This window comes from Centroberyx gerrardi, chromosome 16 (assembly GCF_048128805.1).
Source record: "Centroberyx gerrardi isolate f3 chromosome 16, fCenGer3.hap1.cur.20231027, whole genome shotgun sequence".
Taxonomy (NCBI): domain Eukaryota; kingdom Metazoa; phylum Chordata; class Actinopteri; order Beryciformes; family Berycidae; genus Centroberyx; species Centroberyx gerrardi.
This window is the reverse complement of record NC_136012.1, coordinates 13,771,602-13,799,538: the sequence shown is the minus strand read 5'-3', so window position 1 is coordinate 13,799,538 and position 27,937 is coordinate 13,771,602. Positions and strand designations below refer to the sequence as shown.

At 42.8% G+C, this 27,937-nt stretch overlaps 1 protein-coding gene across 2 annotated transcripts in view; it reads right to left on the bottom strand.

Moving 5' to 3' along the window:
- LOC139929968 (glutamate receptor 3) overlaps positions 1-27,937 on the bottom strand; it is a 72,659-nt gene that overhangs the window by 32,780 nt on the left and 11,942 nt on the right. For both annotated transcript variants that reach the window (XM_071923056.2, XM_071923057.2), the window contains exon 3: positions 17,024-17,263. In XM_071923056.2, the coding sequence (XP_071779157.1) occupies positions 17,024-17,263 (240 nt within the window). The remainder of the gene's footprint in view (positions 1-17,023; positions 17,264-27,937) is intronic.

Below are 27,937 nucleotides of genomic sequence, written 5' to 3'. Positions count from 1 at the left end.
AAAAAGAACTTGCAGAAACAGCAGAATCTGACAAACTTGCTCGCTGGCACACATGGCAGACACACTGATTTCATATGATGATTAATATAATTGCGTTTGAAATATTTGGTCATTGGGTATTATGCAAATAGTCTGACACAGTCTGAACAGCAATGGGCAAAGAAAAGCTTGTCATATATTGTTTACCGTGAGCCATTTCTCTGTACAAGCTTATCTCTATGAACCGGCTGCAGACAGCCAACAAAGCCAGCAGAGAGACCAAAGCAACATCAACAACAGCAATAACAAGAAAACTACATCCTGGCTCTCTTCTCCCTGCCTTTGCATTTCCTCCATTTCCATTCCCTCTGAATGGTCAAGTAGCCTTTTTTTTCTTGAGAGGCAGGACTTGTAAATGCTCTGAGACTGCAGCACCATGTGTGTCCGCACCCCCAGTGTGCCCCTGCCACTGCAGCACTGCCATCTCACCCGGATGACCTTTTGGTGAGAGGCACAGCGCGTCGCAGAGACCAACGCACAGTGTGTCATCTGTCCAGAGGAGCAATGGCATACTGCCTGGAGACATCAGCCTGCCAGACCTCAAGGTTATCTGGCAACCCCCGTTATCAGGTCACATCTCCAAGGAGTTAAGCCTATATTTCGCTGAATGTAACTTGTAGCACAACATGCAGTTCAGATGTTATGTTGAGAGCATTTATTGTCAGTACAGGTACGCACGCAGTCCCTTTAGCTTCAGGGTCGCATAGCTGTTTAATAATGGCAGCACTTGAATATCTGATGTAAATGGCCTGGGACTTTACAGTGAATTGGGACATACTGTACATTAAATTACTATACAGGCAGGCAATGTATTCTGAAAGCATAAACTTGCTGAATGTAGTTGGAATTTCTATGTGGACCAAATCCATAATTTCCTCTGCAAAACCTGAACAAAGTGAACACATCGGAAGTTGCTTTTATCATCATTTTTACATGAGGGCAGCAGCAATCTCCCATGCACTATGCTGAATTCACTATACCTCTCAAGGCACATCTCCTATACATATAGAAAAAATTCCAGAATGAAGCTTTTGAATAACATGGATGCATTATTCATTTTCCTGAGGCATATGTTCAGAACCTCACCAACCACTAGCCAGCTGGATGGCATGGCAGTCTTCCCAGCTGTAAAAGCTTCTCACATTAAGAGATGTCATGCAGATTAACTGGGTCAAAATGGTCTCTATCGGTTTGGAAACTGTTGAGAAAAAGGCTAGTAAGGGTAACAAACCAATAGATCATTTAACACACTAATCACATTGGGTGTACAGAATGTCATGCATAAGGGCTAAAATGATGGGCTGGATATTTGTTCCAGGGTTATAAGTACCTCTTTGTTTTCTGCAGTGCGATCTCTAATTCTAACCCTAACTCTACTCAAATAGCAATTAAAAATACATAAGTTCATGGTGGAATGCTCTCAAGATTTTGGCTACAAAGGTGTCTATAGTATAAGTGTTGACCTGTATATGAAAACATTATTCCATGCATTTCCTTTCTGATGTGTGAGCTGCAAGGTAAGACACAAATTAAGCTAACTCTAATGTGAGGGAGGGAAAACAATGTCCTGTCAATCTGATTAGAATCACAAAGGGCTTTTATTTTGAAATTGCTGATTTGCGCAGCACTCTATCTCCCCCTGCCTCCGGCAAACCCTGATCTGTGTGGGAACAATTGGATTCATTTAAGATTCACAGAAGATTCCATGCCTGCCTAGTTTTACATTTGTATGGAAATTAAGAGATGGAATCTGGTAGTGGTAAATAGTCTTTCCAGAAATGGATTACTTTTGCTCTCACTTTTTCTGAAGTCAGCAGAAAAGTTTATTTCTTGCTATTTAGATTTCAAAACCAAAGATGAAGGAAATCCTTAGTGAACACAGCAGAACCTGACAGCGGCAACACAGCTGAGAGCTTTTCATCTATACCAGCAAGTACAAATAAAAAAACAAAAAAAAGACAATTCCATGCTTTATGAAAATACTGCTGCTCCTGGAACCAGGCCATCAAGTGTCACAGAAGTTTGGGCTAATTGATAGAGTTCAACACTCAAGGTTTCAGAGACAGAATGAACACAGCCATTCAAGGTAAATTATTATCAATAGTCCTTGCCAGCACCGATTTATGTCTGCCACTCTCCTCTTCCTTGGGCCAGTGGCCATTTCCAGCATTAGCTGATCAATGGATTCAACCTCCCAAACTGTGCTGGGGAGCCCACATAAATACTTGTGCAAGTGATTTTTATTTCCAACATGGAGAAAAGCTATAAATCCCATTCACCTCTTTGCCAGGAGGAGCCCCGCAGCTGTGTTGCATCTAAAAATGTAATACAGTCAACTACATAAATTCTGGAAGACAACAACAAGATTTCCTTATCACCACCTATAAATCCCCACTGTACAAATGCAGCGGCATGCGGCAGCTTCTGCTGATCACGCTCCTCAGTGCTCATCATGCCACCGAGACAGGCAGCGTTTTAATATGCTGTAATGCTTGCCACCGCTAGTGTCAGTGTGTACACATGTGCACACACACACACACACACAATGCATACAGTGTAGTATAGGATGTGTATATTCATGCACATACTATATATACTGTGTATAGTATGTATGCAGTAATCCCAAGATACACAGTAGGCCTATAGGATTTCCATTATAGTTAAAGTGTTCATAGCTCACCTCGTTTTCACTTCGCTCCCAAGGTAAAGACCATTTTCCCTTCACATACTCAGGTACAGATGTTGATTATTTGTCACAAACAGGATAAAATACTAGTGTTTGGATCATTTCCTTCTTTGCACCTCAATTTTGAAATGACAGAAGTACCATTTTTTACTGCAGCTGCTCCCGAACATTTTTATGTCATGGACGCCTACATACTGCAGATAAGGACCTACGTTGGAGAAAATGTTTGTTGTTAGAAATTATTTAGCTCAGAAATGCCTACAGCCCACTGTCGGACATTTGCCTACCAGTGGGGAGAGTGAAACCCTATGAGCAGGTCATTCTTATACATTCTCTTACTGCTAGTGCATGTAATAATAGTACAATTTAACTATTCCTTATTTTGCTAGGGAAACCCTGGAATCCCCTTGACGACCCCTGTGGTTCACTGGACCCCACCTTTGTCCACAGTGCCAACTACAAAAATGCACACAGGCATAATTTGCCCTGATCTCTCCAGACAGATCAACACAGATCAGCTCACCAGGAGGTCAACTGTGGGTAGGCTCAAACAATACAATATTATGAAACTACTACAAACCATTAAAACCTAAGCATGCATTTGTCTAACAGTGGTCCAAGATTTTGAATCTACTGCTGTATCAAAAACAAGATGAATTAGCTAACTATCCAACATGTGTATATATAATGGTAGAGCCAGAGAAACCGCTACAGTAAATAGTTTCCTTGGAACAAACAGCTGATTAGACTTTCCTTAAGCAACTCATTCAATTATACTGGCAATGTTAGATTAAATACAAGCGCATCTTGTCAGCTACTCATCACTGCATCCCTTACTAGTAATTTGAGTAGGAGGTAGGGCTTAGGGATGGATGGGCACGTGGCCACAGACTTGAAGCCAAGATCAGTAAAGTACACAATTTGTACCAAATAAAACTTTATAGCTGTCACTTCCAAGACGAACTATATTGCTCCTGCTGTGCAAGTTGATCAGAGCGCTGCTTACCCAACAGCTTGGGTAAGCAGCGGGGTCACATCCAGTCAAGTTACAATCTGAAAGAACAAGGAAGCTATTTCCCAGCAAAAACTGGACACTATTATTTCCAATGATGGACCGTGGCTTTGGAGCAACAATGTCTGTGAATGAGGTTTACAATCTGAATGGGATCCTATGTTTAGCTGAAGGTGTGTAACTTTAACAACTCAGTCGGTTGTGGTGCAGCATATAAATGACAGAGCTGGGTGAAAAACTCAATAATACCAGCATTTTCCTTTAAATCTAAATCAGAATACTGCAGTGAGCACTGTGTAACCTGACTTCCCTGAGCCTCCTATCAAATCCCCAAGGAGCTTGATGACGCCCCATGTGCTTATAAATCAGGGCTGCTGCGAATGAGATGGTGTGGTAGTGTAGCGTACAACAGCTAAGTGAGAGCTGCAGTCCTCTTCTTCGTCTGTGAACCGGATCTTAACAGGATGAGTTTTGAAGCGTCACCCGTGGCGGCTCAGCAGTAATTGAATTGAGTTGCATCTAATCTCATTGCCCAGCTCCTTTGGTTCCCTGCCTCTCATTAGGGTTCGGTACAGAGTGTCACAGGCTTCCATCTCTCTCTCTCCCCTCTCTCTCTTCCTCCCCCCTCTCTCTTCCTCCCCCCCTCTCTCTCATATCTCACAGCTGGTCCAGGCTAACTAGGCAAATCAGAGAAACACAAATTGCACATTTCTCTATGTATACACTTTGGCTTTGGCCACAACTGACTGTCAGCTTTAGTAATATAGCTGCACACGCTCACTATTACACTATACCATTGGTTTTGTTACAATCCACATCAATCCAATATCGAATCCACTAATCTAATAAGAGTGAAATGTAAGTAATTCAGGCACCATCCCCTTCGCAGATACACTGGTTGAGAATGATGAGAGGGAATCAAAAAAACAAGAACGAAAAAAAGAGAACAATTCAATGGTTCAATTGAAACTACTGCCCTTGCTTTCAGACCAATTAACAGCAAAATGTGTGAAAGGAATGGCACAAAGAACAAAATCTGCACTCTTTTCTGAAGGATCAAAAACTAAAGCACAGACATGAAAAGAGGCAGCGGTCGTTGAGCCAACTGTAAATGTGGCTGCTCTTCCCTCTAACTTGCCAATCCTCTGGTAAATGAGGGTCTCTGGCAGGCTGAAACGCCCTGCTGAGCACTGTCCATGGGCCTGAGTGGGCATCAGAAGCAACTGGATTGAAACTGCAAAGATAATGGCTTTGACTTATAGTTGTGGGGTTGGCTTGATATCAAGTTTAGGACTGAACATCTGCAGACAGACAGAAAGTGGACTTTGCAAACGTGACAACGGCACACTGCAATAAAAAAAAACACACTAATTTCCACGCTACCGTGTGTTGCTGAAGTAACATATTTCCTTACCACTGCGTAATGTAATTTAATGTTGTCCTTGTTGCTTTATATAATGCATCACTGAAGTAAGACACACACGGTCAAATTTAGCCTAATTAAAGCTGAAGTAGATGCTTTTTAATATTACATCTACGACATTTCTGCTCTTATTACAGTAGGTCATCTACACTGCAGATGGACAGGGACGACAGGACTGAGAGTAAAAGACATGCAACAAAGGCTGAGCTGCCTTCAGCCCCCAGAGCCACAAGGACACTGCAATAGTTTCTGTTCTATTTAAAACCCAGAGACCATCAAAACCTCACTCTATATTAACTGCATTCGTAAGTATGTACTGAGTGCGTATTCCCAAAGATGCTTTATCTCCACTGTCTTCTGACGAAGCCAAAATAAATACCTATTTAGGGCCTGATGAGTGTTTACCTCTGGGCTAAGCATGCTCACAGGGCTCTGCAGATCCCTCCAACGTGTGCGCAGTACAGATCAAAATCTTGGGCCGGGTGTGGATAAGGCACTATATGTACATTTCCTCTCAGTCACTTTGCATAGGGCCCCAGCTTGTACCAAATAGGCAATAAGTGACTGGTATAGGGCTGCAACGATCAGTCGACATAAAATCGATCATGCAAATCCGTTGATGTGGATTTTTTATCACTGACACGCCACATTAATTTTAAATGATCCTGTATGCATGAAAGATACACCACCCTATTGATGGTCAACCAAGCAACGCACAAAGGAAGCGCTGGGTAGCAGCGCTGCTTGAAATGTCTGCTGACAGACACGCAGCAGCGAGGGAAAGGAGATGTTTCCCTCATTGATGATGATGGCTGAAAATAGAACCGAACCTGTGAACATTTAGACCGCGAGTTTCAAAGCAAAGTCTGGGAATATTTCTATGAAATGTCTGCAAAACAGAATGGCCTTCCACTGTAGCAAAACACCAACATTTAAAATAATAGTATCCTGGAGCCACATCTGCACCAGGCAGTAGTTGGTGGGTATTTATGCTACCTGGCTATCAATGGTGGAGACAGACCTGAATATAATGCTGATAGCTCTGAATAGTTATGGTTAGTTAACTACTTATCTTAAAGGATGACAATAACTGTCAGCTCTTATCTCTACACAAAACCTTTTTCATAAAACTTAGCTATATATCCAGAATCTGTAATTTTCCTTGTTGAGTAAATGAATAGTTATGTAAAGAGTATTTTATCATTTTGAATTAAGTAGTAAATTCATGTTCTCCCTACCTGTACACACAGAAAACCCATGGTATTTGCAGGCATGAAATTACTGAAAAAATTCATTAATGAATTTCCATATTATCACTACATAAGGCATTTACTATTTCTTCTTCCTTTCTTCCTAGTATCAAAGGTGCATGGATGACTTTTTCCTTGGCTCCTCAAAGATATGAGATTTCAATAAACTTTTGAGCTGCAAAATCATTTTTCTTTCTGTTATGACTAATGGAACTAAAAAAAAGAATAGTTTGATTCATCAGTAAATCTAAAATAATGCTCGCCTGACTATTTTTATTAGCAAAAAAACTGGTGTAGTGTTGTGTGAATCAGGCTTGCGACTGGAAGGTTGCTGGTTTGAATCCCTGCCAGGCTGTGCAGTAAAGTGAATAACACTCTGTGCCCTTGAGAGAGGCGCTTAACCCCGAGCTTCCCTGGTTTGATGAAAATAAAGGCTGAAAAAACGGGTGGTACATTGCACGGAGATATTCAGAGGACAGCAACCAAAGACGCATCGCGGCTGCAGCGCTGTGTGTTTCTTCAGGACTCCCTGCCCACGGGCGAGGCGGCTTCACAGGCTTTACCCTTAAGGTAAAAAAGGAGCGTTCACAATCAAACAAAAACGCCAAAGTAGCCTAAATGTGTAGCCAAAGCTTTGATGTGGTGTTTACAGTAGGGCCTATAACCAAAACAGTTCTGCTGCCAAGTGTTGTCCTAATCACAAAGACAGCGCATGTCAAATCAAACAGAAGCAGCGTGCTGTCCGTATCTTTAGAAGTGCATACATGCAGGAGGATGGAGAGGAGCGCCTTACCGCCGTGAAAATCCACCCACAGACGGTTTAGAGGCTCTCTCTCTCTCTGTCTCTCTCTCTTTATCCATCTCTCTCTCTGTCCATCTCTCTTGTTTCTCTCGCACTCTTAATACACACATATTGTGACTGGATGTACTGTATATGTAAGTATAAAAACACCTACCTACACGTGTGCACGCATGTACACACACACACACACACACACACACACACACACACACACACACACAGTTGTAATGAGTCCTAATAATGAGGATGACCCCTGCAGTCTATTAAATTAATCTTTTCCTCATTAGAGTAGGTCTATTTGTATTTTGGAATCACATGCCGTACACATGTTTTAAAGGTACAGTAAGTAGATACAGCAAGGTCTAGGGATGGCAGGTTGTTCAAGGGCTCCATGAAACTCTGAAAAGCTTAAGCTCATCATCTGTATGACATTGCAAAGGGGATCTCAAATGCTCTTCATGCTGCGGTAAAAATCAATGGCAATCGTAGCTTATTCAATGTAACGCAATTGGCAGTACGTAATTCTTTTTGCATCCTCGTGTTTAGCTGTTGTGACTCGACCTGCTGTGACACACCGACTGTATCGATATTCTCCTCCGGTAAAAGATATCTGTATAGAAAAACCCATCTGTCTTGATCAGATGTAGCTTTTCTTTAAACATATTTTGACTTCTCTTTCAAGAAAAAAAAACCACACCCAAGTCCAAATATTACTCTAGATTTAGTGTGTGGTTACTCTCCGGAATGAAATATATATTTCATTTGTTGTTTCAACAAACAAATTGGCCCTGTGACATAGTGTAACATCAAAGCAATCAACCTCTACAGTGGCTGCTTGAAGCAAAGGCCAGGACATTTTGTTATAATGAAAAAAAAAAAAAGAATGCTCCCAGCAGCAATTTCATGGCTGCTGAAGCTAGCAGTGGGTAGGTGGTAAAATGGCTTTATTCCAGGTTCAGTTAAAAGAGGACACTGGGAGAGCATAGGGGTTTATTGTGTGCTTATTGTGACAGACGATGGCTCTCATATCACTTTTTTTTTTTTTTTTTTATAAAAGGCACAAACGTTTGACTTGCAGTTGTTTTAAGGCAGTGGTTCTCACCCTACTACTAAAATTCTACTATACAAATTTATTATGTGAATTTTCTTTTTCTTTTTTCTTGTGAAATACTAAATATTCTTAAACCTCTAGGCCTCCTCTGATAATTAATCAAATGAAACAGCCTGAAAAGGGCAAGTAGGCATCACTTGGTTTTAAGGGATCACAGCCCAAAAGGTTGAGTAGCACCAGTCTAAGAGGTTTCTGAGTTGTAGAGGTTGCAACTGCAGGTTGGGGGCTATCTGTATACTGGGCTGTCACTTGGATACTGATACCAGTTTATATACGGCAAAAAAAAAAAGACGAGAAAGAAATACCAGAGGTGTATAGCTTCATCCATATTTCTTTAATATTATTTTTCTTGCGCATTTTACGGTTTCTCTGTTGTGCCCTTTCTTGTCAGCGTGTCCAAGCTGATTTATTCTCCTGATGCATGCATAATTTAGCTGTTATGAAGCCGGCGTGAAGGAGAGGGACACTAAAGCACAAGAGGCATATGTGTGTGTATAAAGTCTCAGCTGGGTGCAGCTGATGTGCCATTATAGTGGCTGTGATGACACCACAAAGCCAAGCCAACAAGCTGCGGCCTGTGATATAGACGTGGTTGCAGTAGGGAGCTGGCGTCCACCCTTATTATCTCATACTGTATGCAGAGAGTATGAAACAATCCATTGTGGGCAATAATATTGCACTTGGTGAGACATTATCCGTGTGAGGCGTGTCAGAATGACAGAAAAAAAATCTAGAAGCAATACTTGTATAACAAATTGAAAGAAAAAAAAGATATACTGCATTACATGGTAAAATGACATTGGTTTAGGTGGAGATCTGTAAACCAATGGGGGTTCATATGGGGGTTATTTGGTTCAGGGAGAGAGAGAAAATGCAAACTCCAGTCTCCACAGGAGACACTGCAGGAGAAAACACACAGAATGACAGATCTCATTCTCAACACACTTTCCAAACTGGTTATGTAGAATAATATAGCAATAGCCCATTTCATTCTAGGTGTTCTTGACTAGAGTGTGCTTTAGACAATGCGCTGTGTATTTGGTAGTGTATCACATTGCTTGATCTGTTATGTTGTTTACAACAGTAAAGACAACCCAGACACAATGCAATCAAATTAAAGGACAGATTTGATTTGGTTTCTCATCAAAGGCGTCCAGGAGAACAGCAGGAGGCATTTATTGTTTGAATCTTTCAGGAACAAAGGCAACCGTCTCTGGATAGCCAATTAGGCGGATTGCTGACGAATAGGAGCAAGGTCCACTTTAGCTACAGCGTAGCTGCCTCAGTCTGATTGGCCCCCCATCCCTTCCCATCTCTATCTTTCTATCTAGCTTGGCAGAAGCTAGAAAAGATGAGGCTAACTATGTGCGGTCATCTAATCTTCCCATTCACAAGCCTCTTGGCCCTGCTGGCACCTCGCTCTGCCAACTGTGCCAGCCTGGAATTATCTTGTCTGCTAAAGACTGATCAACAGGGTCTTGATTGTGAGTTATGAGGTTTTAATACAAGGCCAAGTGGACTTTGATTGATGCAGCCCAAAAGTGATAACTCATTTTGGCAGATCATTTTCACTTTTTAGTATTCATACCTGCATATAATTTTGTTAGCCAAACACTCACATCAGCAGCCACGAGGATCTGAAGCAGCCACTGGTCTTCAGGGATTCCAGGAGGCTCCGCCCACTTGCATATATGAACTTATATGAACTACAGCCCTCAATATGCTTATAAATATGGTCATATTTCATAGATAATTTAATCTGGTCTGTAATGTGTCTATTTGACAAATACCACTACTAGGGTATCTGCAAGTATGGCGCTATTTAGCATGAAAATTACAACCATAGACACAGAAGAGAAAAATGTCATGCATTGCTGTAGTTTTAAAATATATTGAAATTGAATTAACCAGCTAAGGATGGCACACCCTAAAGGGACACTTCAATAACACAGTCAAAATGAAAGAATGCATATTAAGGTCTTTCTCCCTAACACATGATTAATAAAAAGACAAGTTTAATTCACTTGAACACAATGCGTTAGGACTGTATTATGTGATATATAAAGTGTTAAGTGTTACAGAAATCCACCACTCTGAACATGCTGAAAGGCTCAAATCAATTTCAAACCTCAGCAGGTGGGCTGGGCAGTTGAAAGGTCATGAGCTGGGAGCCTAATCGCCCTTTAATTACTGAGCAAGGGAGAGCGGCTCCGCCCCTCCCTATAAATACAGCAGGGCCCTGCCGCCTCCCACAAGAGGGGCCACTCTTGGCTGCCCGGGGAAAATGTTCTTTCAGCAATTTTTTTTGTTTGTTTGTAGGAAAGATGGGAGAGAGAGAGAGTGGTAGAGAGACTAGAGGAGAGACTAGAGAGAGTGTTGGTAGAGCAGGGACTGACTGAGTAAACCTGATGGGGCTCTGTCATCATCTTTTGGTATGAGACACAACAATAATGTCTTTTAGAAAAGAAGACAGATGAGGGAAATTTGTTTCTGTGTTTTTGTGAGATTTTTACTGTCACGTAGCACAAAATGACCATAATGAATCTGCAGGGCTTTCATATATTTGCTGATCAATACTAATAACTCAACTTTGGCAGGTGCTGAGATTTCTGCCTTTTAAAAACTCACTTTCCAGCCTGTATGCTCAGTTTTTGTGTGTGTTTGCTAGTTTAAGAAGTGCTGAAGTATTTATTATATATATATTATAGTAACTTGTAAATCATAGAAGTGCAACTTGCAATCAAGCGTATTAATCTAAACAGAACATATTACACATGGGTCCTCTGAGTAAGTGAGTAAGTGATTTTTTTTTTTATGGTGCAAGACACAAAAACCTCCACACAAAACTAGTACAACATCTTTTCAAACAGCTTAGTGAAGTGAGAAATATTTTTGTAGAATTTGAAAAATCTGACATTATCTAATTTAATTTTTTTTATAGAAGTATGTCTCACAGGAAAAGGGGAAAAGACATCCCTCATGGTTTTGTCAATAAAATTTACCAACCCGGGAAGGAGTTTGTAAAGAACGCTCATGTGCACAAAATAATTATTTGTACTGAAATATAAGAAGCTAAACACAACCATGCAAGTAATTCCAGTGCTTTGCCTCATGGCAAGCCAACTGTGTTGGGATAATGAGTTATGGTGCCAGAGAAGGTCGAACCTCCTCTCACAGCTGGAAGACTTTGCTTTTATTCTTGTATTTACCCTAATGGGCTGCTTTTAGTTGATAAAGGACAGAGATTGCTTAATTTTGGATTTTATCTTGACACATCTTGCGCACACAAATGAGCTGATAGGTTGATGCTTTCTTCTCTAATCTTCTGAGCACATGCTGGGACTCAAAGACACTTTTAATTTGCCACACAAAATGAGGTTAATACAAGCTTTAGATGTATATACGTTAGATGTAAAGTATAAAGTTTGTTTTAGTAGTAGTAGCCAAAACAAATGATGGACAACTTCAAGCAAAGTGGTGAGACTTTTGTTTGTATTTAAGACACATACGCCACCTGGGTACCTGCAGGTTCAGCTGACTTACTCATGATGTTACCAGTCTCTCTTTATCAGTCTCTCTTTACCAGTTCAGCAACAATCAGTAGTTTCACTATATATATTAAACTACTATTTTAACTACATTTTGCAGGAACTGGGGGGTAGTTCAACTCCATTTAAAATTGGATAGTCATTTTAGTAGTCAGTTACAGCTAACTACTGCCACCATTAACTATTTTGGCTATAAAAAAGAAGGGAATTTGATATTTTCATCCTTTCATTTGTTTTAATTTTTTCTTTTAATAATTGTTTGTGCAAGTCAGATGATCATTTTATTTAAGTTTACAAAAAACAGAAAGATACCACTCCTTCTACCTTTTATTCTGGAAGGAAGCCAAATTGGGTTGTTTGATTTGGGTTTACTTTCCAGACTGTAATCTAGCAGACAGTTGTCTGAATGAAAGTTTGAGTAAAAGTTAACAAAACTATTTTTCTCTTGAGGGGAGCTTTGCTGTAGTTCAACTTTTTCCAATGTTAAGTACAGTAACTGGTAGCTTGTGAAACTACTTTCAAAGTAGCTTCCCCAACACTGGCTTCTGCTAACAACATCCCTGCTTTTCCTTAAAACCATTGTCAATAAAGTTTACAAAAAAGTGTCAAAAGATAAGAATGTCTGCATGTATGGTCTGGAGAGGGTACATCAGACTCTGTACATACTTTGTAATAAGCTGTTCCCATAACAATCACAAATGCTGCAGCAACCAAATGATCAATACATGCACTTTATTGTTCCAGATAAGTTTGTTGAATTGACTCCACTGCAGTCGGGGTCATTGAAAATATTGACAAAGCGAATGAAAGGAGCTCCCTAGAGATATTTTGGACTGAATGCTGGAATTCAACTAAGTTTTTATTCAAAGAAGATATGACTTCCTGGTGCTGTAATGAGGGTGCGGCAACGAACACCGTTTCAACGGCAGTTACAACTGTCAGCAGTTAAATGATAAAAGTAAATAGCTGTGCTTTCTGTGCAGCAGCTACTGGATCATTTTCCTCCTAACTGTATCACATTCACAATATTGATTGGCAGCGGAAATGATGGAAAGGGATGACAGGGGGCCAGGCATTGTTCTTAATTTGTCATCGCCTCCTTTGTGTGGCAATGAATGGAGACCACATCGATATTTTGAGACAGGCTGAAGCTCCGTGTCTCACAACACCATCAGGCACCCAAAGGGATGGCGGCTCTCCAGGTCTTACCAAAAAATATCACCGGTGTTGCTCTCCAAATTGCCAGTCACAAAATGTCAATGGAAAATAAAAGTGCTTTCACACTGTCAGAAGAGACAATTGGGCAGCTTTGGCTTCTTCATTCACATTTTTTTTGTAATGTTTTTTTTTTTTTTTCAGTTTACGTTCAACTGGGTATTTTGAAGACTGACAAAATCACCATAATACAGAGGAGGAGGACACGGGGATATTGAGGGAGTAGAGAGAGAGAGAGAGAGAGAGAGAGAGAGCAGTGATGAAGGAAGGATACAGATACAAATGTAGCCAATGAAGAAGCCCAAGTTTTTAAACAGTATACTAGTGCTGTAGTGTTGCTCCAGCCAAGGAGGAATACTTAAGAAAATTCATATTTGTTTTCAGCTGTCAAAAGGCGCAACAAATGGTCTGGGCACCAGTGGATGGAGAAGCTTTCTTTCACAATCTATCGTTTCTCATCTACTTCACTGTATTTAAGGAAGAATAGGTTGTGACCGCTGTAGCTAGTGCAGGATAGATACAGCACAGATGCATGATGGGGAACTTCTGCGATGGTGACGAGGGGGGTAGAGATAACGTAGCAGTCACAGAGAACACAAATGTAGATAGGCAGGAGGAAGGGACAGAGAGGAGAGGTAAAGGCTTAAAGTAGACAGAGAGAGAGAGAGAGAGAGAGAGAGAGAGAGAGAGAGACTCATAAATCAAGTGGAGGTGAGATTGCTGAATCAGGGTTGATTGTGCCTGGGAGAGACAATAAAGCCTGTAATCATCTGTCTCTGCTGCACAGACCTGGCAATTATCTGCCCATACCTGACCGCCAGAACCGAAAGGGCAAGATCCATCTCCCTTCACCCTATATACAGCCCGGCTTTTAAAGGGGGGGGGATTCGTCTGCTGTTGCAAACTGAAGGGATGAAAAAATAATATTCACTCTCGGAGAGCTAAGAATTGCAAAGAGAACGGAAAAAAACAGAGGATTTGGTTTGAAACTGTGGTGTTGAATGTCCATTTTTTCCCGACCAGTCAGAGGTCGTGTTTGGGGGTAATTCAAAAAGACAAGTAGTGATATCTGTCACTAGAATGAGCCGAAGTGCCTTGATTCAGGACCTCTCACCTCTCTGCATGCACACAACACACACACAGACAGTCAGTCACACTGACACACACACACACACACACACACATACAGGCATAAGGTACCCTCTCTATATATTACCTTAGATAAAAGAAGAGTAGCCACTCATTAAGCTGGTCTAACCACTTTCAGCGGAGGCTCCATTTGCTTCAAATGCAGCTCCTTCATCATAACGTCTGCTTTCAAACAGCCGTCTGACATTGGCATTTAGGGTACAAATTTCCCTCCATTTCCCTCCAATACATCAGAGCCTGAAGCATATGGCCAATCCCTCTCAGACTGAAAGCACCGCACTAAGGCCTAAAAGCATTTTTTGCCGGTCCAATAACAGAACCAAATGCGTAGTGTGGCTGTAATTAATCTATTGTATTGACTGAATAAAATCCCTTGGTGGAACTCAACTAGTGAATGGTTTTTTTGTACCACAATGTTTTTTCTCCCTAACAGGAGAGTTTGGGGAATAATTGCAAATTTGCCTCCAGTATTGTGTGCAATCAATGCTTTTATCAAACACACAAATTAAAAGGCAAAAAGCACTCAAGAAAGTAATGAATTGCAACGGGGGCCTTGTGTCACACAGCATGACCAGACAGGACATTGTTTATTCATTTACTGCAATGACAGGCAGACAACACAAAGTCAAAAATCTGTCAGAACAAATTGCTCGCGGAGCCGTGATGAAACATATTTATGCTTTATTCTCTTTTGCCACTTATGTTTGAAAGGAATCTTTACCTTTAGGTCAGAGAGCCGGCTCTGCTGACACACCGGCTTATTCACTGCTATTAGACTGAGCCTGTAGTTTTCCATTACCAAGCAACTGTTCTCTAGATGTCACTTTTGTTTTTCAGACAGCGCTAACACAACAAAGTACAGTACAGCTTGACTGTAATAACACAATGGAATCATGTCCCATTGACTCTCAAGGTGACCCAAAGCACTGTCATTCAAACACCGAATGCAGAATCAATTAAATAAATAAATAAATAAAATCAAATAACGGCGTCATCTGTCAACTTTACTTGCACTTCCGAGAAAAAAAAAAAAAAAAATCCCTGGAGACTATTTTCCCTTGTCACTCCTCCTGGTCTAGCCAGCAGTCAGTGTCCATATTGCCAGGGGAGCTGCACTACCTGATAAGCGGAGGTAGAGGCTCTCTGACACATCTGTCTGCTTGATGAGCCAAGTGTCAAAGCCCCCCAAAGTGCTGGATGGAGTGCATCAATAAACGACTTTAATCCCCTCCTGGGGCCAATGTCCTCCCACTAATAAGGGATCGTGTTACACTACTGGCAGTGAGCAGAGAGGCGAAAGTGGCTTGGCATGCGCCTCTGCACGGGGATGTGCGGTACACTGGGAGTTGTCTGTACACAGGTAGAAGGCGCTAAATCATATGCGGCTCTTGGCTTAATTGCCAGACTGATACTGTGTTTTGTTTCTTTCTCTCTTCCCCTCCCTCCCTTGTTCGTCTTGAAAGTATGTCTGTTTGACATCGCTCTCTCCCACTCTTCTTCTGTCTTTATATTTCCATTTCTTTCCCCACCTCCTCTATGCATCCAACTCTGCCCCAGACAGTCTCACCTACCAGACAGAGGAGGGATGGGAGAGGGACGGGGCCTGGTAGCTGGGCAGTAGTGGCTGTGCTGAAGGACGTGTGGGTTGCTAGCATCCGCAGGGAAGCTGGAATGAGTGTTCTACTCAGAGTGACCCTAATTAACCACGTATTATCTCCAGGCTGCGTGGAGGATTAAGGCCCTCAGCTCTGGACCCTGCAGGCCTAGAGACCCAAAGACAGAGGACTGTGCGCTAAAGCACACTTCATATTCTGCCTCAGAGCAAGACAGAGGGAGAGGTGGTGGTGGTGGTGGTGGAGGGGGGGTGGACCAGAAAAGAAGACCGAAACAGAGAGCAGAGAGCGCGCTGCAGAGAAGACAGGTTGCTTGAAGCATATCTGCAGGTCAGGACCTTCCATAATGAGCAAATAAACACAACCCTTTCAAGCTGCTATGTACAGTGGAGGAGGGATGGGCAGCTGCCTCTGTTGGCACCTTCACAACCGCTGCTTTTCAGAGAGAAAGACACAGCATGGCTTTGTCTGTCACACAACATACAGTATCTGTGTCCCTCCCATGTCTCCAGGTGCTCTTTGAACAGATTGAAGTTGCTGTAGGAGGAGCGGATTATTATTCTATTGAGAGATAATGAGCTCATTTTCTTGTCTGACATTAGAGATCCCAGAAATTAACACTTTGCCATGTTGACAGGGTGTCAAACACACGGCGCTGCCGCATTAAACCAGTGTCTATTGTCAACAAAGCAATGCAATCTGGGAACTACACAAAACCTTCATTGACGCAACACAATAAGCAACCCCCACAGGCAGAGACTGTGATTTCTGAAGAAACCATTTTAGAGAGTAGCAGCTGTGACATACCTCATTTCAGATGAAAGACGAGCCAATATCAACAACATGATTAAACAGAAGATTAACCGACACAAGCCAGCCTACTGTTACAAGAATCTAAAGGTTATGCCTCATAAGACATGCAATTTCTTAAAGTGCTGCTACGTTATTGCAAGTTTTACTAGCTACTGGTAAGGTATACAGTGAATGTCTTTCAGATTTACATAGTGTAACACCAAACTACTGTATAAAATAGTGCAATATTATGTCATGAACTATTAAGAGGTGAACCATCCTCTGCTAACAACGGTCTGCAGCTTCCGTAATACTCCTGTGGGTCCAAGCTGTAATTTAAGCTATAAAACAAGTCCTGACTCAAGGCCCGCAGTGTCACCTACCTCGGTCGGTGTCATAGAGGTAGACAAACTTCTGCCACTTGTAGTGAGAGAGCAGGCTGAGGACAGCACCCCGGAGGGCGGGGCGCATCTGGATGACAAACTGCACCTCATTATCGGTGGGGTAACTGGGTGTGACAAAGGAGGTGTGCAGAGCGCCGCAGAAGGAGGTCAGGGTGTTCATGGACTTCTTGTCGTAGAATCCGAAGATGGCGTACACTCCGCGGGAGAACTGGGAGCAAACTGCAAGGACAGCAGGGGGCGAGAGGACATGAGTGTTAGGACATTTGTCAGAAAGCGTGCACACACACACACACACATTCACATATGCATGCCCCACCGCTGTAACCAGTAATAAGTCAGTTGGGGACCGACTGAACCCAATTAAAGCCTGCTGTGTCTGTAAACAACCGCTACCACACTTGACTATGCATTTACAGTATATAAAAAGCAATAATGGGCATATGAAAGATTGAGATATTCATCATGCATCCCTTGATTGATCCACCTTCCACTGAATTGAAAAAACCTCACACTACGTTAGTTTACAGTGTTCCGTTTCTATGGTGATGTCTGGCTCACATACTTCTAGGTGGATTACAAGCATATGGGTGATTTTGTGTATTTATGGTGCCCTACTATCATCTTTAACATCTTGTTGAAAGGAACATCTTGTTGCCAAAACCACATTTGGCACAGAAGTTTTGCAGAGAAAAATGAATGTCTTTTTGGAAGTGAAAAAAAGGAAAAAATGTACTCAAATGTACTGAGTGAAATAAAAAGTATTTATGTTTAAGAGAAGACTTTATTTTTATTTTCATTTACCCAAAGGAATTCTTAGAGCAGTGTGCATGAAGATTTTTAGGATTATACTCTAATTCATTACGGCTTGGAAAACCAGATGAGAAACCAGGTGGTTGCCTTCAACTGAACAAGGCAGTGTTTTGATATAGTAAGTCAAAAGCCTTAGATAATAATACATACTGTGATCACAAAAGAAGACCTCATTTACACCTGGTATAAAAATGTGATCTATAACTGGATAACTTATCTGGATAAGGAAAAACGCATGTTTCCGCACAGTGTAAACGCACACAGCACGCACTGCGAATGTGACCGGATCTCAGCCAGAGTCAGCCAGGTGTAAATGCAATCCGTACACTGTGTTCACATTTGTGAGAAAGTGCTGCCCACGGGGTAGAGATGTCATGACTCACTCTGAAGTTTGCCATCCACTCAGCTTCACCGAAGGAGTCCAGCTCCCACCAGGAGCTCCCACCTGTCATCGCTCCTTTCCCTCATCCACAGTGAAGGAGTCACTGTTGCAGCGTTCGCCGCAGCTGCAAACGCTACTGCAGCAAAAATGACCTGTTGTCATTTCTGTTGCCTCCCAAGAAGAAAAGACGTAAAAGGCGACCCTCTCTGCCTCAAAGGAAAAGTAAATACAGGCTGTAAAGTATCACGCCTAAAGACCCTAAACCCTTCCAACCTACTCGCCTGCTTTGCATAGTGCGCACAAAAAATGAGAAGTGAATGTGGACAGAATGCAAACAACAAGAATCCATATGAATACCAGGTGTAAATCCAAAAAGCATAATAGCATATCTGGATACAGATCACATTCCAATACCGTAAATGGGGCCAAAAGGTCCAATTTTGTGAATAAGACCCATGCCCTCCTACAAGCTGGTTAAGGCCCTGTGCCAACATACATACATATACTGTACCAAGGCTAGGCTCTGTTCAGTAGCTTTCTATCACTAGGTGAACGGCCAGAGCTATGAATGTGAGACGATAATACACACACATTTGAAAAAATGCAAGCTAACTCAGCTCACTGTAGAAAATCTATTACAGCCAATTTGGGGAATGAGAGTCTCCAGAATGAGAGTAACACATGCATTAGTCTTTATCAACATGCCCATTTGCATCTGACGACATTTATTCAGAAGCAAAAAAACATTTCCAAGTATTTGTATATCCATATGTATATCCATCCTGCAGTCTGGTGCGACAGCATAAATTGTCAGGCAGAGCGAATTGCACCCAGTCAAAAGCCATTAACGTCGAAGCTAATATTCAGAGCTACAGGTGTGTGTTTGTTTCCTACTCTGCCTCTGAATGGCTGTTCGCTTGTTCTGATTGACTCTCAGGCGTTCCCGCTGGGTAATCAAGTCTGAACATCTGCAAACATTTTGAACATTCCACACGTAGAACGACTGGAGGACAGAAGGATCTATCCAATCACATCCTCTCATGCCATCTTAATGCCACGCCGGCCACCTATGTACACACAGACGTAGTGCTCAGCGCCGTGGGAACCAGCCGGGGTTTAATGCCGTACTATTCTCTGAGGTCATTAATGCTGAACTGGAAACAATTTATCACCAACATGACATCCTAATGAAGCGCAAGATGCAATCACACACACACTCAAACACTCACACACACACTCACAATATCACTTCCCCAGTTGATTTTTTTTTCCTGCCAGTGAGATTTTTTTATATATTTTTATTATAAGAGGATGTTGCTGCGGCAGTTAAAAATATGTGCTAACCTTTCTGATACTCAGAGGACAACATGGCAGTATTCACATTTTTGGCTCTTATGCACAATTGCTGTGTGAATGAGAGATCAGAGGGACCGGTGGGTCTTGCCTCATCCTTCTTTAATTCCATTCCCTCCCTATCTGTCCTACTACAGACACCTCTCCCAAGCTATAGGCACCCTTTCTCAGCGCACACACACACACACATACACACACACACAGACACAGACACACATGCACGACGGAGCTTCTTGATAACTGAATCAACAGATGGACAGCAGTATTGTGGGTAAGTGCTGCTGGGTGAGTGGTGCAATCTCCCACACTGAATGGGAGCCAGTAGGAGCTCCGGCGTGGTGCGAAGGCCCAGTTTCTCTGCACTCCCTCTTAATTTGGGCCAGTACTGACACAGAACCTATCCTAGGGGAGCGGATCTGGCGGCCTCTTTCTCTCTGCTCAGCTGTCCTTTGCTTATTAGGTTGAGCTTTGAACAAGCCCAGGCTTCAATAAGATATATGTCGTCCCATCCCAATCCTCCCAACACACACACACACACACATACACACACACCTTCGTGATACAGGTTCTCTTTGCTGCACTGACCCCTCCTCTCTTTTCACTCTTATTCACTATGTATTCCTCCCCTTCCCTCACTGTCTCTCCATGCAGTACTGATCCCCTCCTTCTCCAGCCCCTGCCTCTCTCTCTCTCTCTCTCTCTCTTTCCCCATCTCTCTCCACTCCCCTTCTCTCTCTCTCTCTCTCGCTCTATCCGACCTCTCCTTTTGTGGCCTGTCTTTTCCCTCAACCATCTGGTCATTCCCTAAAGCATACATTCTCTTCAAGCATGGCAGTATCTCTCTCCACCTGAGTGCCTCTCTCTTTCCCCCCTCGGATTGTTTCCCCATAATATCATCCCGCTCCCTCGCTGGAGCCATTTGCGGCAGAGATTGGTGCTGAAATTCTGTACAAGTTCATGGTTCAGTCAGGGAGGGCAGAGAGCTGCGGTTGGGGATAAATGCTTATCGGAGCGACGGGTGCCCGCGCCTTCGCCTCATCCCTCTCGGTAATTAAATGAAATTGAAATAAATGTCGTAGGTGGAAATAAGGCGGCCCACTTTGTCTCCAACTCTGAACACATCAGTTAGTATAATTCAGTCATTCCGTGCGTGTCACCTCGAATTTCAATAATGCATATTTACTCACAAGCCCTCAGACAACCAGAGAGCACGCATTTACACACAAACATGCGCATGCACTCTGAGTCATTACAAGTGGCTCGCATGAGGATTGAGTGGTAAACAACATGAACAGACTTCTCCCTCACCCTCGCCCTCTCCTTTCCTTCCCTTCCTCTCTCTTTTTCCCTTCCGCTGTTTTTCTTCCTCTGCAGCTTGTATAACCCCCCCTCCCCCTCCTCCTCCCCCCCCCCCCCCTCCTGCTGCAGGGAACCATGCATCCCATCTCCAGTTCACTGGTCAAACACACACAGTGTGCCGCCCTCATTCCCTTCTCTATAATCAGGACACTCGGCAGTGCTACGGGGACGTTACATTTCTGATGCATCACTTGAGATGGCTGGCCTGGAATGCTACTTCAGAGGGATATGTGGTATCCTGCAGGCTCGCTGGGCTAATTCCTAAAAAACCTTTTCATGCACTCAAAGTATTTGGACTTCCATGCTCTTTTGCGACCCATGAGCCAGAGTCTTGCACAGCCTTGGGAAGGGGGCTGGGCACTGTAAATGTCAGCGATGATTGTATCTCTTTAGCTGTTTTCCTCTCCTTCACACAGCCCACTCTCTCTTTCTCTCGTTGGCTCTGTTCTCTCCCCTCTCAGCCACTTGTCCTGCATTTCTTTGCCTCTGTCTCGGTCTCCTTCTCCCTCTGGTCCTCATAGCTCCTCTTGCTCGTACCCCCCCCTCCCACACACACACACACTTCCCCCAATCCCCACCACCCTACATCAGGCCCGTCCTGCTCTCTCTGAAGAAGAGATGCTGTCACAGGGAGATAGCTCGTAAGTGCCCCGGGGGATTGCATCAGCTCTTGTCATTTAGAGATGTGAAGCGCTTGAAACTGTTAACGCAAATGGCAGACCCAGATTCGACAACGCCTCAGCCGCAATGGCGCCCATGTAACGTAGGAAACTGTTTCTGGTCCTGCTGCATCAGCATCTAGTTCCTACCATCCGGCCATTAACACTTCTAATCATCTGCTGTGTTAAATGCCACCAAGATGTCGTGGAAAGAGAGCAAACCCTGGTGCATTTTTACTAAATAGAGTGAATGGATACAATAGATTTCATATTATATGGAAGTATATATTCCTTTGCTATATAGCATATTCCTTTCTATCAAAGGAGTTATATCACAGAACAATGGCTCCTAACCTTTTTATCTTAACAACCTCATACACCCTCATAAAATCTGCACCTGACCCCTCCGATTTTATCACCTTTCATACACATATCACTCATCCTTAAAGTCAGTTAAAGTCAGGGAATCAACATTTAATTGAATGCAATTTTTGCTTCAGTTATTTTAAATGATTTAACATCTAAAAAACAGGCAGCTCTTTCTTGGTGACGCTTACTTCATTCCTTTTCCTCAAAAAAATTCTCATACCCTGCACCCGCCTTCCCAGACTGGGAACCACTGCCACAGAAAACCTCAGTTCAAGGCATCTGTTGTACGGGCTTGGAGAAAAAGCACAAGCAATCTACTGCTGAGTGCCGGAGCATATCAGTGTGGGTGTGTGTATGTGGGTGTGTATTTATATGCATGTACTTGTGTCAAGTCAGTATGTTTGACTGCTGGAGTGTGTGATGGATGACTGGGGGGCAAGGAGCCTGGCCTGGGGACCCTCCCCCACCAAGGCTGGTTAATCTGGAGCTCACCCACCAATCCTGGAGGACCAGGCCTTCCGTAGCATCCCTGAGAGCTGGGGACAGGCTTTTGTTTCTCTCCTCATGCTATTCAATTCTTTTTCTGTCAAACTTGGTCGTATCGGGTGTCATGGTGGCTCAATGGTCTAAGATGAGAATCATGTAAATGCGACATCCTGGGTTCAAATCCGGCCCAGGACCTTTGTCACATGCCGTTCCCCTCTCTCTCTGCCAATACTGTTCCTGTTTCTCTCTGAACTTTGAACTATCTAATAAAGGAGAAAATGCCAACACAAATACTTTGGATCTATTGTTTCCAGCCTCTCCATTTCACTCTAAACAAACAGTAGATTAGGGATGGGCAACTTTGATTGTGTTGTAGACTGAATAAATGTTATTATGTTGTCACTTCAAGAGGTACATGCACTATTCTGAAACCTTCATGTGAAGACCATTCATATATGGTGTAGTAAGCCTATAAAAGTAGCATTATAGCTTGCTAATGAGTGCACAATAAAGCATGCATAAATTTGGTACCAAAATATGGACGTGGGAGTTTTATGTCTGAAATTAACACCTGCGAAGTGTCAAATGGTGGTAAAAGTTGTCTATGGTGAAATTAGTAAGGACCAACTGCCATACTGATGAGTAACATTTGCTTGGATGGGTAATATTAGTAGAAACTTAACATTAATCCCATGTGGCAAGGCAGATAAAGAGACTCAGATGATAAACATCCATTGTACAAGTGAGTGAGCAAGTTTTAAATGAATCTCTAAATCTCCTCACACAGTAGCTGATTCTGCACATGAAACAGCACGGAAAACAGGTACAGGGTGGCATATTTCTATGACCAGTCAGGGGTTAAAATGGGCCGGAACACAGCTTTGGTGCATAGGTTTCCAAACGTCATCAGGCGGAGCCGAGACCCGGCACATCAGCTTCCAGCCATATGCGCCCACTCCATAGAGCCAGCGGAGCTCTGGCCCCCACACTGTTAATTCTGTGTGGGAAAGACTGTCTTTCAGCCCCCACACATTTTTGTCACTGACAGCTACGATTCTGACCGTAATAAATCCAAACATAATCTATTAAATGACACAAAGATTATTTTGAAAAAGTCATTGGAAATGCTTTGTTACTTAAACAAGCATGCAACAAATTAGTGACACCCCTGCTGCTAATATTAATGATATGACCCACGCACTTGCAGTATACCTAGTGTGGTACTTTGTCATACGACAGGAGTCAATCGTTAGAACAAACTGAAATATTTGGCTCTACATAGCAAGATTGCAGGGGAAAGGTAGGACGTTTTGTACAGTCCAGCGATTAAGTTTTCATTATTATACCTTAATAACACTCCCACATATCATCTTGGAAGCCTTATTTGTTTTTCAAGCAAAACACTGGACACAATAGACAGGACACAATAGACAGGATGTCAGTTAATGTTGCCACTGAGGCAACATTAAAGCTAGATTTGACAGCTGGCTTGTCCCAATACTGGCAGGCAGCACTGCTCATTATTCAGTAGTCCAACATCCACCTGTAGACCGGACTGCGGATGTGGTGGCTTTTGTTACAAAACTTACTTTGGTTTGGGTAAATCTGTTTTTATGGAAATACCACATTTATTGTAATACAGTTATTTCAAAATACATTTATTTGGGGATTTTTTTGTCTGAGCTCTATGCAAAGTACTCTATCCAAGTGAGAAGGAAATTATGGAAATTTGTATGAAAGTATAAAATTCAAATACTAGTCTGCATGATTTACATTCTCTTTGAAACTTCAAGGATTGGACCCAAAAGTCATCTATAAGAAAACCAATTATCCCATACTGTGCCTGAGCATTCTGATGGAGAGTCCACCATACACCCTAAAATCCCATTAAGCCCCATTAAGATGTATTGTTGCGACCCGATCAGCTTTGTTAGCAAGACAGACAGAACTAAAACAAATTGTGAAAGTAAAATGTTCAAAACACCTACAGTATATACAATCTAAAGATGACATCTGAGTTGCATGTGATGCATGTGGCAGTTTAGCTCAAATGAAGCAAAGCGGGTGAATATTTATGGAAACTGCAATTCTCTGTCATGGGAATTGACCTAATACTCTGATTAAACAACAATATTGAGATGTGAGTGGACTATATTCGCTAGTCAACGACCATGGTCATTATCATCAACTCAAGTATTTTCAATCAAGCCAGCTAAAACATAAACTAAGACTGCCTGGACTGTATTACAGCTGAAATACTGTATTGAAACTAAAGACTGTGTAGACTCCTTGAAGTGAAGGACTGAAGCCGATCATCTGACTGTCACCACACTGAACTCTTTCAGAGCAAAGACAGTTACTGTAAACTTTGGGATGTTAATGATAAAATAAACAAATTGTGACTTACAGTACAATTATTGTATTTACTCAGAGTAAGGTTTAATGCTTCCACTTCCAAGAGAGATATATATATATATATAAGACATTATAAGGCTTGATATACTATATATATATACAAAATATAAAACATGTGCGTGCACACAGCTGCCAATCAGGCTTCAATTTAATGTGAATAATGTATATGAATTATCTTGGCCGTTAGAATTTTTGTTTTTACTTTACCAGCCCTTAGGTGAGCCAAAAAGTTAATTTGATATTGTATATATAGTTGAAATTACACAAGATAAAAGTCAGTTCTAGGAGCCCCACTTAGCTCAGGGTTCATCAAATAGATTTTTTTCTTTTCAGCAACAACAATGCCCTGAGATTGTGGTTAAAATCGGCTTGGAGACTGCACCTTATACAGTAGGTGAGAAACTGATCTGGAGGCCAGATTTAAGGAGCACAGGGGTCGGATGTGGCCCACAGGCTTCTAGTTCCCCCGTCCCTGTTGTTATTCATCAAGTATTCTCTTTCCCCTCCTGTTTTTCTGTACATCCCCTCAACCGCCACCTCCTCCTTCTCCTCTCCACCAGGCAAGACATGCCACTTTGATGACATAGTCCTTTACTTGTGAGAGTGGCCAGTGAACAATCCCTGAGGGACTCGATGGCTCTCAACCCCATCTCCTCCTGAGAGATATTTTCACCTTCAAGGTCCTGCCATTATGCTTTGTCTGAACGGAGAGCAAACAAAGGGTTGAAAGCGCTGCGCCGTTCAAACAGACCAACATGCTTAGGAAGGCCACATCTGCGTATGTGATGATTTCTTCATTATCATAGTTTGAACAAGTGGAGTGTTCAAATGTTCAACACGTTGGCTATTTCAAAAGTCCAGATAACATAGTGTTTTGATGGTGGTTGTGAGATAGGATGGTTTGCTTAATAACTCCAAAGAAATTCAATTTGATAGAATTTAACTGATGCATGAGACCGTGAACACGCTCAGCAGCAATCTCGCTCTGCGTGTCCGCATGTCATTTCCTTGACAGTGAAAAGGAATTCCATGCAAGCAATTAAGCTCTATCTATGCTAGAAGATAACGGACCAAAAACCCTTGGCTCTTGCTTCACCTCTAGATCAGCGCTGTAGAGGTGCCCATCAGTCTGAACAAACAACAATCCCTTCCCCGACACGATCATGCAGTCCACCATTTGCTGCAATGCAGAGGCGAGAGGAGAGCTACGGGACTGTCTTAGCCTTTACAGGATGATCACTCTCCTCACCTTGTGAGAGATGTCACACGGCGACACTGTCATTACGCTACACAGCGAGGACAGTCGCTCAACATGGACCCTTTGAGTGTGGCTGTATGTATTTTTAAGGAGGATTCAAAAGGGTATGAAACATGTAAGGCTTATGATATTCTGTAATTGGATTTCCCAGAAAGCTGGTGACAAAGTCCCTCACACACCACTAATCCTCCCAATCAGCACTGCAGGCCCTAAGCATGCTCTTTGCAGATGAATATGGAGGAAGGAGAAGAGAATGGAGCATGGAGGAAGGAAGAACGCGGGGATCGCAGATGAAGAGGGGTGTGGATTGCGCCGCCGCATTAGGAGGAGCAGCCATTGAAGGCGTGCCAGCGTGTTCTAACACATGGCCTAATCACCGTCTCCGTGCCGGGAGCGAGGGGAGCCGGAGTGGGCCGGGCCGCCGAGGACAGCTGGGAAAGGAACGAGGGAGACAGAGTTCAACGTGTCAGACCACAACAGCGAACGTTCAAACTGTTGCTGTCAGAAGTGGTCTGGGGCTCTGGCTTCACAACAAACAGCCCCAGCTCGAGGAGATTAGCTTTGCTGAATCACTGGAAACAGTTCACTCTAGGACTCCATGACAGATGCCTTTAAGAAAGAAGGCACAAGGAGAAAACTCTCAGCCCCATCAAAGAGATTAAAGGAATAGTTGAGGAGGACGCCCCTAAATTATTTGACTTGACTACAAGAGAGCTGCAGTTGCCTGGCTGAAGATTTGAGGCTATATTTCAGGTATGGGAATATAGAACACCGCACCCTGCTGACTTGTTTTGAATCCAATTCAACACAGCGGGGAAAATAACCGTGGCAGTCGAAAACCTCTCTTGTTCGTATTCTCATTCGGATGATTGAAAAAAAATAAGCAGGGTAAACTTTGTGGGATGGCTGGCACCCACATATATTTTTCCATCAATGTCAAAATGCCGGATTGTTTTTCCTGCTTCCCATCGTATACATCAATTCTCTGTGTTATTCAGTGTTGAGGATGCTGAACTAGTTTCTGTGCATCATCTGCTCCTTTCCCCTTGCATCTCGGAGACAGGAGAGCAAGGAGTCTCAGAATTTCCGTATCCCAGTTACAGTACAAACCGTCTGAGGATAATGCTTCCTGACTGGTGGTTTCTGTCCTTTAGGGGGAGTTCAGATCGCTCTGTTCCATGCATGCCCTAATGCACATGCAAGGCCTAGAGTCTCTTGCATATGGCCACCAAGAGAGGATGACTGCCTGCCACCCTCACAAGGCCCTCTTCCTGCATCCTGCATGTAAACTAAGCCTTTGCCCCTGGTCTCGCTAATCAAATTACATATCGCAATTCATAGCCTATGGCGATATAGCAAACCGAGCCGAGTTATTGTGGGATTTGCATTGTGAGGCTTGATTACAGGGGTGAATTTTAAAACAGCACCTCTCCAGCTCTATGCCTTTCCGCAAAGAATAATAGAATAAGTCAATGAGGACAGGAGATGGGGTCGGTTGTTTAACCTTGAAGGCATCACTTAAAGAATTCCCTCTCCTTCTCAGCCTCCATCCACCCTGGTTAAGTATGTAGAGTCCAGCGCCACTTTTCATCTTATTAGTGCCCTTGCTGAGACGGCGCTCCGTCCATGAATGATAATGCTGGTGGTAGCAGAGAGAGAGAGGGGACGAGAGAGAGAGAGAGAGGGAGAGAGAGAGAGAGAGAGAAACAGCGGGCTGTGATAGTGAGTGAGCTGTAATGCTGTATTCCAGGGCTCAGGCATACAAGCCCTTCATTTGCCTTCTTCGACAGATGTGAGCATAC